At 50.1% G+C, this 14,162-nt stretch overlaps 2 protein-coding genes and 1 long non-coding RNA gene across 3 annotated transcripts in view; 2 read left to right on the top strand and 1 right to left on the bottom strand.

The window, feature by feature from the left end:
- The window catches only part of CFAP52 (cilia and flagella associated protein 52), a 43,064-nt gene extending 39,190 nt beyond the window's left edge, over positions 1-3,874 (top strand). The window contains exons 13-14 of the mRNA XM_006746170.3: positions 2,501-2,612; positions 3,477-3,874. Coding sequence (XP_006746233.2) covers positions 2,501-2,612; positions 3,477-3,652 — 288 coding nt within the window. The 3' untranslated portion in view covers positions 3,653-3,874. The remainder of the gene's footprint in view (positions 1-2,500; positions 2,613-3,476) is intronic.
- The window catches only part of LOC145717426 (uncharacterized), a 167,745-nt gene that overhangs the window by 6,939 nt on the left and 146,644 nt on the right, over positions 1-14,162 (bottom strand). The window lies entirely within an intron of this gene.
- Positions 5,749-14,162, top strand: part of USP43 (ubiquitin specific peptidase 43) — a 51,812-nt gene continuing 43,398 nt past the window's right edge. The window contains exons 1-2 of the mRNA XM_081805941.1: positions 5,749-6,270; positions 13,677-13,808. Coding sequence (XP_081662067.1) covers positions 5,749-6,270; positions 13,677-13,808 — 654 coding nt within the window. The remainder of the gene's footprint in view (positions 6,271-13,676; positions 13,809-14,162) is intronic.

Genomic DNA, 14,162 nt, shown 5'->3' with positions numbered 1-14,162 from the left:
AGGGTGTCATCTATCCTCCTGGCCAAATCAGATCAGCCAGGTGTCAGTCTAATTACCTGCACATCCAATGAATGGATTTGGAGTCCCCTAATTCAGACTTTGAGATCACTGAAGAAGAGATTGTGTATTTATCTTTTCACCAGCTACAGAAAAAGTTGAGTTCAAACTATAAAAATAGTTGTAGGAAAAATACTAGAGGGATGTCTCTCCGCTCCCCCAACACTGAAGATAGAATCTAGGAATGGGGTGGGGGGCACCTGGGTGGCTCAGTTGGTTAAGCATCTGCCTTCAGCTCAGGTCATGATCCTGGGGTCCTGGGATCGACTCCCACATCGGGCTCCCTGTTCAGTGCAGAGTCTGCTTCTCCCTCTCCCTCTGCCCCTCCCCCCACTCATGCTCGCTCTCGCTCTCAAATAAATAAATAAAATCTTAAAGAAAAAGAATTTAGGAATGGGACTTTTCCCTGTTTAAGCTGCCCAGGTGATTGGGAACTACTGTCCAAAGATATTTTGTCATAAAAACCCAAGAAATGCCCCCTGGTGTGGGCCAGAGTTTGCCTGACACAGACAGACTGTGTGGGGGGCCCAGAGTTCTGCCTTGCTCTAGTCTCTGTGAGGTTGGCCTTGCTAGTTCTTTTGTGTCTCACCCACCCAAACTGGCTTACGTCTGCCTACCCCCAAACCCGTTTCACTTCCGGTCTAAGCAGACTTCCTCTTGGAACAGGGGCAGAAAGGATTTGGAAGTTAGTCATGACATCACCATAAATGCTTTAGAACGTGGTTCATAAAACTTCTAGATTTGTGTCCTGTTTCCCATATTCCAGGGAATGAAATGGTTTATGAGTTTATGAGATTCGAAACAGTCTACTGTCATCATCTGGGAATTGTCACCAGAATACTCAAAACATAAATCATGAATCAGTACAACCACCATAAGGGCTGGCCAACTTTCCATAGTTATCGTAGGCGGGAGGGGATGGAATGGACGGGCACTTGGAAATGAACCTGTCCATGAACAGCGGGTTCACAGGTGAACAAGACGACATCAGATGGCAAAGGGGATAAAAAGGAAGCAGAATAGGTCACAAGATCCTGGCTCAGTGGACGGAAGCTGCTTTAGCTAGGATGGTTGGGGCAGGTCTCCTCAAGGAGGTGACACCTGAGCTGAGGCCTGAGTGGCAGAGGACCTCACTATGCTTAGCTCTCAGGGAAGACTGTCGCAGGCAGAGGATAAGCCTGAGGGAAAGTTGAGGCGCCAGCAGGCTGCCCAGAAGAGGGTCACTGTGACTTTGGCCAAGAGAGCAGGCAGTCAGGCACCAGCTGCCTAAGTGGGTGTGATTCCCGAGAAACAAGGATTTGGGCGTGTGTCTATATTCCTTTATGCTTTTCCTATGAAAACAACTCTTGGTTAAAGCATCAATAGAAATTAATAAATTAGCTAAAAAAAAATTTTTTTTAAATAGCGTACACAATTTCTAGCTAGATTCAGAGGAATATAGATTCCTGGCATAATGACTTAAACAGCAAATTTCTATCAACACGAAATAAGAGGAGGCAAAATGCATGCCCAGGTTCACACTCCTGAGTCCTGGTCAAGTGCTTTGTTGGGAAAGAAATTTTCTTGGGGCACCTGGGTGGCTCCGTGGGTTAAGCATCTCCCTTTCCGCTCAGGTCATGATCCCAGGGTCGTGGGATGGAGCCCCAGAGCCCCATGTCGTGGGCTCCTTGCCCCGCGGGGAGTCTGCTTCTCCTTCTGCTTCTACCTGCGGCGCGCTCTCTCTCTGTCAAATAACTAAATAAAATCTTAAAAAAAAAAAAAAAAGAAATTTTCTTTTTGAACAGGTTGTTCATTTACAAGTTTCAAAGTTCAAAGAGTATAAAAGCAGTATATTCAGAGAAAAATCTCCCTCCCTTGAGCAGTAGATTTGGGTCCCCTAACCCAAGAGGGGACCATATTATCAGTTTGCCTCTAGCCCCCAACCTGGGGGGTGTTTCACTGCTTTGAGGCTGAAGAGAAAGTTGGAAATGGGGTGAGGTGGGGAAGAGCGCGGGGTCAGCCGCAGGGACCTGAGCCTGCAGAACTCTCCGGGCTGCTCATTCCCCCAGCAGCTGGAGGGGGGTGCTTCCCTTCCACCAGGCCCTCCTCTAAGAGCTGAGGTGGGAACGTGGATGCCGTGGCTGTTTTCTTCCTTCGTTTACAGCTTGCCTCGGACCCCCAAGCGCTTCGTCTCACCAAAAGCACTTTTTGTCACAATCCGGGCTGCTGGCACAATCACCATCTCCCTAAATAGAATGCCAATGTAAAAACCAACGCTAAAAATACGAAAATGCCTTTCTCCACCCCCTGCTCGAGCCTATTTATAATTTCAGCCATCTACCCTCCCGGGGTGTATTTTTGCCACCTTCTATATAAAGTAGAACCATCTTTTGTTAGTGTGCGCCTGCGCGCGGAGGCTTCCACCGAGCTGAATCCTCCCGGATGCTGCTTTTCTGAATTCCAGATTGCTTACTGGGAAATCTTTGATGGGTCAGTAATCAGAGAGTTGGAAGGTTCCTTGTCTGGGTCCATCAATGGAATGGATATCACCCTGGAAGGAGTGCACTTTGTCACAGGTGAGTCCTGGGGTGGGAAAAGGAAGCCCAGCCCTGCTTATTTAAATGGGAACCTAGAACTCCCTAGAAGGCGGGAGGCAACAGGAAGTGACAACAGAAGTGGCTAGAGGGCCCCGTCGTTAAAGTCAGGCCCGAACGCTGCAGCCGGCGTGGCTGGAAAAGAAAGTTCCAGAAGTCATGCTTCAGTGGGAGGAAGCGCCTGCCCATGAGCCTTGGGGGCACACAGAAAAGCTAAGCCTTGCATTGCTTCCCTTTTTTGGTGGTGGCATTCATGATGGAAATGGGCCTTTAAATGGTCTGGATTATCTGGCGTGCCTTGCTCCGTGATTTCCTCTGGAAGTCTTAAATGCCAGGCTTTTAAATCAGCATTTCCAGGGGGCGGGCATTGACCATACAACATGCCTTCTGGAACATCATCGACAATCATTTCCTGCCAGGCCCTGATTCTTCAGGGCATTAACAAATAAATGCTCCGAACGAATTAAAGTTTCACAAACACGTTTACTGTGAGCATGATAGAAAACTACGCACGGTGAGACCGCCACCCACCCACACAGGTGCGTACGTAAACCTGTGTACTTGGAGCAAAGAGACTGGAAGGAGCTAAACCAGAGGTGTTCTCAGTGGTTATTTCTGGGCGGTGGGCTAAAAGGGGATGTCACCTCTTTGTGTTTCTTTCCCCCAAATCTGCTACAACAGACCTGGGTTTTTATAACCAAGGAAATGAGTTCCTATGCAGATGGATTTTTCTTCCTTTATGTGGGAACGTGGGGAATGTGTTGAAAATTAGCCAGCTACTTGAAATCAGGGCCGATCCTCCCCATCCTCTTGCAGCAATGCCATACACCTGCTTGTCTTTTTCAGGTGGAAATGACCATCTGGTCAAAGTGTGGGATTATAATGAGGGTGAAGTGACTCATGTCGGGGTAGGACACAGCGGCAACATCACCCGCATCCGGGTAAGTCCAGGAAATCAGTACATCGTTAGTGTAAGTGCTGATGGAGCGATTCTGAGATGGAAGTACCCCTTTACCTCCTGAGGCCGCAAAGACTTCTGGGATCCGCAGCGCTGCCTACGGCTCTGTTGAAGGTTGACCTCAGATAACTCTTAAGACTGGTTTTGATTTCTCACATCCGTGCTTCTGTCTTTGAGTCAAAATATTTTTATCTTGAAGTTTCTCCTTTTCTTCAGAGGATGCATTTTACGTTCTTAAATTGTATATTAAAATGGGAATGTGTTCAAGAATAAGTTGTCGAGACTGTAATTGAAAGTTTTTTTATTATGAATAAATTCCCAGTTGTTGGTTTCCTGTCCTAATCTCTGCTCTATGACGGCAAAACCCACGGCCTTTCTGCATAATTTGTCCACAGACAGCACTGCTGCTGTTCTCTAAAAATAAGGAGGGTCCGCTTACGTTCCTAATCAGCCTTTCATTGGTCAAGCTGCAATGGGGCAAGACTTGGTTTGAGTCCAGATCTTGGGTAGGATTTTAGGATCTTCCTTCCTTCCTTCCTTCCTTCCTTCCTTCCTTCCAACTCTCTGAGCCTCTGTTTAGCCTTCTGTAAAGCAAGAATACCTGCATAAAAGGTTATTTTTAGAATTAAGTGAAGTAATGTGTTAAAGCATCGGCAGAATCCCTGACGGAGTGGACAATTAAATGTAAATTTTGGTGCTTTCTCAAAGAAACCGTGGGTTCTTGGGGATCCTGGGGTAACCGTCAAAGGTGAAATTTCGTAGATGCTTTTTTGGGCAAGGGAAGGCAAGGGAATGGCCCTTGTGTATTAATCATCCGGATGGGTGTCTTTTTTCCAGAGAGGGTAAATCATGGCATTTTCCAGAACACTTTAAGTCTCCAATGCACAGTACACTTTTTTGTTCTAAGCCCGTTCTTTAAGTAATGCTTCCTTTTTTTTTTTTTCTGTGCATGAGATCACCTGCTGGGGCCCTATGTGACACATCAAGGCAGATATTTTAATAAATGATCACTTATCAAATAAGTAACATTTCAGGGCGTTGATGTAACAATGCGTCCTGCTGATGTCTTTTTTGAGCCAGACATTGATGAGAAATTCTTCTGCGAGACTGTGCCTGATTAATTATAAACCTGACAGTTACAGGGTCAAGTGAGCAGAGGCCCCCAGGGTCACCCAGGGAACCAAGGGCGGGGCGAGGCCAAGCCAATTCTGATTGGGCACCAATTCAGCGAGGGGCCTGCACAGGGGGGCGCGCCTGAGAGCCGGAAAACTTCCTGGTAAGCAAACACCGAGGTTGGAAAGAGCCAACCTGTGGGCTCGGCAGTCCGCAGAGGCGGGTCGAGTTCCGGTTTCTTGGCCTCCGTACAGGCGCGAACCTCCCTGGGCCCGCTTCTCCTCCAGCTGAAGCGAGGACGGTGAAGTCTCGCTTGCAAGTTTTGGGGAAGCGACTCTGACCTGGTCTGCAGTTTAAACAAGCAAACCACAGTCATCCCGGATGATTCTTCCCAGGGCAACACGCGGCTCCCAGTTCTGGAAGGACTCCCGGACCGGGCAGGCGGGCTGGAAGGAGGTGGCGCCACCTGTCCGCACACACCTGCTCCTGCAGGCGGGCGGACCCCGCCGCGCACTCCCCCAGCCGGCCCCAGCTGCCGGTGCGCGTCTCTCGCTGCGCCAAGAGGCTGCCCTTTGGAGAGTCCTCCTCTCCCTGTTCTTCATATTCACCTGCACCTAATTTCCAGAAACTGAGTCTAGCCGGGGCTGGGCAATCCACCAGGCGCTTTCAAATGTATCACCCCTCTACTGTTCGACAGCTTGCAGGCTGGCGGGAGTGGGAGTGAAATTCGGGGCGTCGGTGTGTAAGAGGTCAGGAAGGGTGGGGACCCAGAGCCGCCGAGTCCCGCGCCTCCGCTCGCGGGCGGCGCAGCGGGGCTGGGGCCCGCGGGCTGGGGGCGGTGGCGCTGCCCTGGGCGGGCCCTGCGGCCGGATTCCCGCGCGGGGCGGGGCGGCTCCGCCCCTGGCTCCGCCTCCGCCCGGTCCCGGCACACCTGGCCCGCAGGTAGCCGGCGCCCGCCGCCTTTCCGGGGCCGTCAGGGCCGGTTAGCGGGGCGCCCGCCTCGCGGCCGGGGGAGGCTCGGCTCCGAGGGCGCGCGGGCCGGGAGCCATGGACCCGGGCGCGGGGTCCGCGGCGGGAGAGGGGCCGCCCGCGCCCCGGCCCCGCCGCCGCCGCCGCCGCTCCCTGCGTCGCCTGTTCAGCCGCTTCCTGCTGGCGCTGGGCAGCCGCTCCCGCCCGGGGGCCTCGCCGCCCCAGCCGCGGCCCCAGCCCCAGCCGGGACCCCGCGATGGCGACGGGGACGGAGAGGGGGGCTTCGCCTGCGCGCCGGGGCCCGCCCCGGCCGCGCGCGGGAGCCCCGGGGAGGAGCGCCCGCCTGGCGCCCAGCCCCAGCCCCCCGCCGGCGACGGCGCGCGGCCCCCGGGCGCGCAGGGCTTGAAGAACCACGGCAACACCTGTTTCATGAACGCCGTGGTGCAGTGTCTCAGCAACACCGACCTGCTGGCCGAGTTCCTGGCGCTGGGGCGCTACCGGGCGGCGCCGGGCCGCGCCGAGGTCACCGAGCACCTGGCGGCGCTAGTGCGCGCGCTCTGGACGCGCGAGTACACGCCCCAACTTTCCGCCGAGTTCAAGGTAGGCAGCGCGCCCTCCTCCCGCCGGGGCCGCGGGGCCGAAGCGCGCGCCGCATCTGCAAAGGGTCTTCTGGGGGCCCTCTTCAGATGGCACCTCGCGCCGCCGTTCGCCTCACGCCTTTGTTTCGAGGTGATATTTTGCGCTATCGCCTGCAAACGTCTTCTCTGAATTTCTCCCAGGTGTTTTTTTTTGGGGGGGGGTGGTGGTGGCGGGGGAGTCGTTTTGAGGGATTCGGCATTTTTGCATTCAACAAACTTCGGTTGAAGTACTGAAGGCCTTTGGGTCTTTCTAGCGCCACGGGCACTTTGCAGTCTGCAGGCGTGTGGTGTGGGAGGCCTGACTCCCAAGGCCACGGCCTCGGAGGAAGGAGGAGGGGGACGCTGGCGTTGAGATCTGAATGAGAAGCTCGCAGCCGGGTCACGGCGCCAGGAGTACCCGGGGAGAGGGAACAGAGAGCGCCGGAGCCACAGGCCTGGGGGCGCGAAAAGAAAACTAGTGGCCTGGGGGCGTGGATGAGGTTGGTCAGATCCTGCAAGGTCTTAGAGGCAGTGGTAAGGAGTTTGGGTTTTATTCTTGAACCCAGTGGAGGCTGAGATCCCGTGCGCCGGATACTGTGCTGAGTGGCCCGGGGAGGGGGGCAGTGGGTGTGCTCTGTTGGAATTGGCATCCTTTTCTTCAGTGCACGTTAAATCGCCCACCATGCCTTGGTTTGGGGTTGCATTCACTGGCCCCAGGATCACCGTCTACTTACCCTGCGCTGTAGGGTCACGAAGCGCTGGAAGTTATGTATGTCACATCCCCCGGGGTTAAGCGGTGTGTTTGGGATCCCAGCTGGATTACAGAGTTCCCGATAATTGATGCGCATGACTTGCTTCCTGCTACAAAACCACAGCTCTGGGCGGAGAGCTGAAGCTCCCCATAGACTAGGGGTTGTTCTTGGGGGAGGGGAACCTGTCAGTGTTCATTCCACAGGCATCACCGCTCTTGAGTTTCAGCCCGAAAGAGCAGTCCTTGCCATGTGACCCACAGGGTGTCAGCCTCCCCTTTCCTCTCTCCCGCTTCCGCTACTAAAGCACCGTTCTGCAGGAGTTAGTGGGTCGACCGGGTGTCGTTAATATTTCCTTTTGGCAGCATCCGCCTTCTCAATAATGAGGCAGTACGGTAGTTCCCTCTTACGCTTGGGGGATACATCCCAAGACCCCCAGTGGGTGCCTGAAACCATAGATAAATACCAAGCCCTACCTAATAACTATGTTTCTTTCTACACACACGTACGTACCTACGGTAAAGCTTACTTTATAAGTCAGGTACTGGAGGAGATGCACAGCAGTAACTGACCATAAAAAAAGAACAGTTATAACAATATACTGTAATAAAAGCTGTGGGAATGTGGTGTCTCTCTCTGCAAATATTATATGCTGTACTCATCCTTCTGGCGAGGATGCGAGGTGATAAAATGCCTAGGTGATGAGGCCAGGAGAGGCGAGGGATGTAGGCGTTGACACACAGTTGATCTTCTGACCTAAGTCAGGAGGATCGTCTGCTTCCCTACAAGGTTTGACCGCGAGTACCTGAAACCACAGAAAACTTAGGATGTGGGGGACCACTGTAGGGTGTAGTGGTTAAGAGCAAGGTCCCTGGAACTCCATGACCTCGAGCAAGTTACCAAATCCCACTGTGCCTCAACTTTCCTCCTCTGTGAAATGGGATGGCAGCGGTACCTACCTTATTATCAGATCATTGGGAGGATTCATTGAGTTCTCTGCACAGCGCTTACAACAGTGCCTGACCCCTGGGAAGCTTTTGTCATTCCTACCATTCAGCCTGCTCACCTACAGAGACCAGGGGGAGGGAGGGAGGGAGGTAATGTTTGCAGACCTTTCCTCTTGCCAGGTGCATTCTCATGCAAGTCCTGCCCCAGTGGGAGAGACTGGAGTAGCTTGAAAAAAATCTTGCAAATTAGTAACCGCTCTCAGTGACTCACTAGGATTTCCTGTCTCACCCCTGCTCTCGAATCCCCAAGACCTGGACGCTCCCTGGGAGCCCCGGGGGACTGGAGGATAGTCAGGTTGTTAATTGTTAATGAGGGTGATGTCATCCGAGGTTTCCTGGGACTTTTTGGGTAGCCAAAAAGAGCTTGGATGGAGCAGAGGAGGCCAGCATCTGGGCTTTCAATAAACCCTGCTGATGCAAATCTAGGTGGGCTCCTCTTATTTTATAGATGACGAAACATCCCTTCACCCAACAAATATTTCTGGAGCGTCCCAACACTCTCCCAGGAACAAGGAACGCATGAGAAGCCCTGAGTGCAAAACCTCCTGGGGCCACTTTCTAGGAGTTCCCTGTCCAGCGGGAGAGGTGGGTGTTAATGAAATGATCACACAGGCACGTGATCGGAGCTGATGACAAGTGCTGGAAAATCAAAATACAAGGCATTCACAGCAGTTCCGGCAGGAGCAGGTGATGGATGCGGGGAACGTGGGAGGGGGTGTCCCAGGAGAAGCAACCTTCAGGAGAGGTCAAGTAAGGACAGGGGAGGGTGGGGATGCGCATTTCCTGCCGTTCACTGATCGCCAGGATCGCCAATCACCAGGGCAGGTGGAGCTGGGGATTAAAAACGGAAGGGGCTCTGGGGTTGCTCAGTCGGTTAAGCCTCTGCCTTTGGCTCAGGTCATGATCCTGGGCTCCTGGGATCCAGCCCCTCATGGGGTTCCCTGATCAGTGGCGAGTCTGCTTCTACCTCTCCCACCCGCCACCTCATGCTCGCTTCCTCTCTATCAAATAAATAAAATCTTTTAAATAATTAATTAATTAATGGGAGCCTCTGTGCCTGGGCAGAGGGACTGGAGAATTGTTTGGGGACAAGCCACAGGTTTTGTCAAGGAATTGGGTCTTTTTTTTTTTTAATTATTTATTTATTTATTTGAGAGAGAGAATGAGAGAGAGAGAGCACATGAGAGGGGGGAGGGTCAGAGGGAGAAGCAGACTCCCCGCCGAGCAGGGAGCCCGATGCGGGACTCGATCCAGGGACTCCAGGATCATGACCTGAGCCGAAGGCAGTCGCTTAACCGACTGAGCCACCCAGGCGCCCAAGGAGTTGGGTCTTGAGGAGGGATTGGTAGCTTCAGACCGAGGAAGGGGGGAATGGAGAAGGGCCCAGCATGCTGGAGTGAGTTACCCCCACCCCAGCCATGCAAATGGGCTGGCTTTGCAGTGTCCTCTTTCCTGACCTCCCAGGCACTCAGCCTATAGACAGTAGGACCACTCTGTTTGAATAGCACATGAATAAATACATCGAAACAAATCCTGCCCACAGTATTATCTATGACACTTTGCTTCTCTAATGATGTCATTAAATACGTGCATAGTATAAAAACTCAGAAGGTGCTAAAAGTGCAAAAAGTGATTTGGAACTCCATCCTCCAGAGACAACCTTCGGAAGCATTGCTGCGTTTCAGAGCGTCTACACGTTGGAAATTCCAGTGTTGTATCCTGCATTTTTCACATAAATATTGTCATAAGGCTCTCTCCTGGCCATTACAGCATTCTGTAAAACTTAATTTTAAATGATTGCATAATATTTCCCTCAATGAACCAGTCCCTGCAGAGGCATTTACTGTACAAGTTTCTAGTTATCACACTATTGAAGATCCCTTTGCTTAAATCATTGTCCTCCGCTCTGACCATTTCCTAAATTTGATCCCTTGACGTGAACTTACGTGGTCAAAGCAACAATGGGACTGTTTTATTTTTATGTGTTTTTTTCTTTTTGAATCATCATCGTTGAGGTATAACTTACGTCCTGTGCAGTGCACCCATTTAAAAAAATCAAGCTATCCCTGACATGCAACATTGTGTAAGTTTAAGGTATACAACGAATTGATTTGATACATTTATATTGCAATATGATTGGTGTATTTAGCATCAGATAACATCTCTATCCTGGGTCACACGGTGATCATTTTTTCCAGTGTTGGGAACGGTTAAAGGCTGATCTTTAGCAAGTGTAATGTTTCAACTCACTGAACACAAAGAAATAGCATCTCACTTTTATTTTTATTTCTTTGATTAAGAGTGAGGCACAGGTTTTTTATGCTTCTTTACTGGTGAGACTGCGCCTGGATTTTCCTGTCCATGTCGACTGTCCATTCTGCCTGCTCTCAACGCTCTTTTTACTTGTTTCTGTGAGTTCCTCAACCCTCATCCTTGCCACAGATATTTTCCGCAAACTCTCCTTCCTATCCCCAATCCTGGAAGTTGTAGATTTATTTACATCATACCTTTTGATAAAGGTTCTGTGTTATGTATTTCTAGTTTTCCCATGGCTATATTAAGGATTTCAGCCATCTGGAGTTTATCTTAGCTTATGTACTTAAGCATCACTTTCAGACGTACAATTTTAGACATACGGTATGCTTCACGTGATACACTAGACGCATTGCCTTTTACAAGCAAGGATGATCGCTCTTATATTTTGGAAGTTCTGGATGAAACAGTAAGACACGAAATGGAAATGGGATAAAAGAGATTGAACAGAAAGGAAATTGCTAGATGGGTCTAGAAATCCCTATTGTAGCATTACGGCGGTCACTAACCAGGTCAGAGTCAAGATAGAAAATCAAAAGCAATCACCATTTAGAATGTATGAAAATTAGATTTCATTCACGAAAACCCCCGGAAATAGGAAATAATTAGGAATAATTTTGTAAGAGATGTGTTAAAAATTGAGTGTTGAGAGAAACGCATGTGCACACGCAGATAGAGCTGTGTCAGGTTGCAGGGTAGAAGGACTAGATATTTCCATCCATCTCTCCCAAGGGAGGATTTCGCTTTAATACAGCTCCGGTCACATTTTCATAGACTTTCTATGTGAGTGTCTTCTGTTAGGAATCAATAGGTCAGGTTATTTTGAAAAAGCCCAAACTCTGTACAGATACCTGCCAGAGACCATTCTAATCAGAAAAAAAAACCAAAGAACAAAATTCACTGTAAAAAAATTTTGCAGGGTACAAATAAAAAAAAAAAAAAACAACAGTCCACTTACGGTCCCCATCCTTCAATGATAACCATTTGTTAATATTTTGTCATGTATTTCTGGGCTTTTCTAGCTATGGATATATATATATATCCATAGCTCAAGTAGGTATTTTTGCACTTTAAAAGAAAATGATAGGATCATTGATTTTCTTCTCATTATTTCTCAAGCATAATTTTTAAGGCCAGCTGAGTGTGCTGTAAGTTTTCCCCAGGAGACTTCAGTACTTAGCAGTTATCTTTGCTCATAGCTCTCATTTCCTTATGCCAAATCCCCCAAAGCAGAATTAACTCTGTTTCTATAGAAGGACATTTCCAAGGCCCTATCCTGTCTGTCTGTCTGTCTATCTTGGAATTCTCACATTCTTTCTGGAAGGGTTGTATGGCTTCCCAGCCAGGCTAAAATGAAGATCGTCTGTCTCAAGGGATTAACATGATTCGCCGGAGGGGAATGGGGTTCACATGGAAGGAAGAAAACATCAAGGTGTAGACTGTAGAATTGGAAAAATAAGGTCTGGGGCATCTGAGAGGCTGGATTAGCTGGAGCTCTCAAACAACGTGGGAAGGTGGTGAAAGATGGGGACGGGGCCAGACGGGAGGAGGGTGGATTGTTAGGTGGTGAGTCAGGGGAGGTTTGAGTTGAGGCATGAAGTTACCCAGCTGGGCTGTGCCCCGGTGTAGGCTGAGGGCCGGCAGGGGGGAGAGTCCCGGGGCCGGGCTCCTGTGTGGATCAGCCGCAATTAGGACTCTGGTGGGAATGTGTTTCTACTGAGGGGCCACAGAGACAAATTGGGAACCGGATTCCAGAATGCTTGGCACTCACCGACGTGGGTTCAAGAGAGAATCTGAAAGAAGGACACTGATGTTAAGAGGAAGAGCAGGTTTTGGAGATTTTGAGTTGGAGGCGGCTGCTGCCCCCAGAGAGAGAATGCTGGTACTAAGGATAGATAGAGTGGGATGTTGAGGGTGGCTAGGCGTTGGGTAAAATACACAACGCCCAGTTAAATTTGAATTTCAAATAAACAACGAATAACTTTTTAGTGTAAATATATCCCAAATACTGCATGGGACATACTTATACTAAATGCAGTCATTGCTTATCTGAAATTCAAATTTAACTGAGCCCCTTGTATTTTTATTTGTGAGATCTGGCAGCCCTACTTGGAGGTCAAAGGACAAAGAAGCCTGGAGGAAGAATCCAAACTAGATCCTCCAGTGAACCCCGAACTGGAGTGACAGGGATAAAGACTCCGAGCCAGTATTTCAGCTAATTCAGTCTTGAATTGTGCTTTGTCATATCCTAAAATTTCCTTTAAATCCCAGTGGAAGGATTAAAGAAGGAAAAAGGAAAAAGTCCAGGCTGGTTTGATTCGGTTGGCAGTAGTGGTGAGGATCATGTGAGTCCACAGCTCCGACGGCTCCCAGGACGGGGTGGGACTTGACGCCTGGCTGCATCTAAGGGGGTGGGGCTGGGGGTGGGGTCAAACAACCACAGTATACTGTGTGCACGTGCATGTGTGCAAACACGCAGACGAGGGGATTTGCTTCCTCTCAGATGCTCATGCTTGCACATGCATTTAAAAAAAAAAAAAAGTTCCCTGGAAAGATGCTTGAGAAAATGCTGGGTGCCGGGGGGCTGGGTGAAGGGAAGACTTTTCATGATCGTCTTTTTTTATGTCTTGAATTCTTTAAGTATGTCCATATGTTACCCTTTAAAATAAACCTTTAAAAAAAAAACAAAACCTGGAATATGCCTTCCCGTAGAAAATGACAACGTTGCCGCACAGAGGGAACGTAAGCGCTGAACCTATTGTTTGCCTTGTTTTCCCTGTTGTAACCCCAGTCCCTACAATAGTATCTGGCACTGATGGACAGAAGGGGTGGAGGACTGGCTCAGCCATCGTGTGATCTGACCACAGAAGTGTGATTTCACACCCACTAGAAGGAGGCATGGGGGGGGTGGGTGCATGCGTGTTTAGGGCAGCCCAGTTCACCGAGCCGCCACCCTGCGGTCTTTCCCAAACAGAGCACCAAAGCCATGGGAGTGAATGAGTCACTGACGGAGAGAGTAAGACAAGATGCTTCCACCGGTGGTGGGAGCTGAGTGCCAGGGACAGAGATAGACTGATGGAGGCGGCCAGGGAAGCAAGCGCCCTCGCCATCAAGGGAAAAGAGCGTCCAGATATTCACCCGAGACAGCCCTGTGGGTTTCCAAAGGACAGGACATAGATCAGCAGGTGCAGGCCAGAACGTTCTCAGCCCACGCTGTTTCCATGTTGTCAGCCCCGCTCAGGGCTGAGTGGTGCTTACAGGTCCCAACTTGGTTGTTCCCAGGGCCAAACTGACCCTCTGGTTTTCTACTTTCCTCCCAGAACGCTGTTTCCAAGTATGGCTCTCAGTTCCAAGGCAATGCCCAGCACGACGCCCTGGAGTTCCTGCTCTGGTTGCTGGATCGGGTGCATGAGGACTTGGAGGGCTCGTCCCGAGGACCGGGGTCCGAGAAGGTGGGTCACTCATGAAACACCACGTCGTATCTGGTTTTCTTTTTTTCCCCTGAATATGTCCTCGGTCTTGAAATTCAGTTTCTTGGGCTCCTGTGTATTTTGGCTCCTGCATTCACAGAGCTGTTCCATGTTCCTTTCTCTTAGCTCTGTTGGCTGTAGGCGTGACATTTCCTCCCATGGCAGGATTTCTTGTCCTCTGTCATCCCAGGAATCTAGTGAATAGGGTTTTACTTTCATTTTAAAGTTTGACAGTCTCCTTTTTGTCTATATTCTGTGCATTAGTATGGTGCCATAGGAGGCCGTGAGTATTTCAGGTTTTTTTAATCATTATTTTCTTTTCTTTCCACTCGTTTT

This window comes from Leptonychotes weddellii, chromosome 15, assembly GCF_054177405.1.
Source record: "Leptonychotes weddellii isolate Sample4059 chromosome 15, ASM5417740v2, whole genome shotgun sequence".
Classification (NCBI taxonomy): domain Eukaryota; kingdom Metazoa; phylum Chordata; class Mammalia; order Carnivora; family Phocidae; genus Leptonychotes; species Leptonychotes weddellii.
Note: the sequence above shows the minus strand (reverse complement) of the source record. Positions and strands in the feature narration are given on the sequence as shown.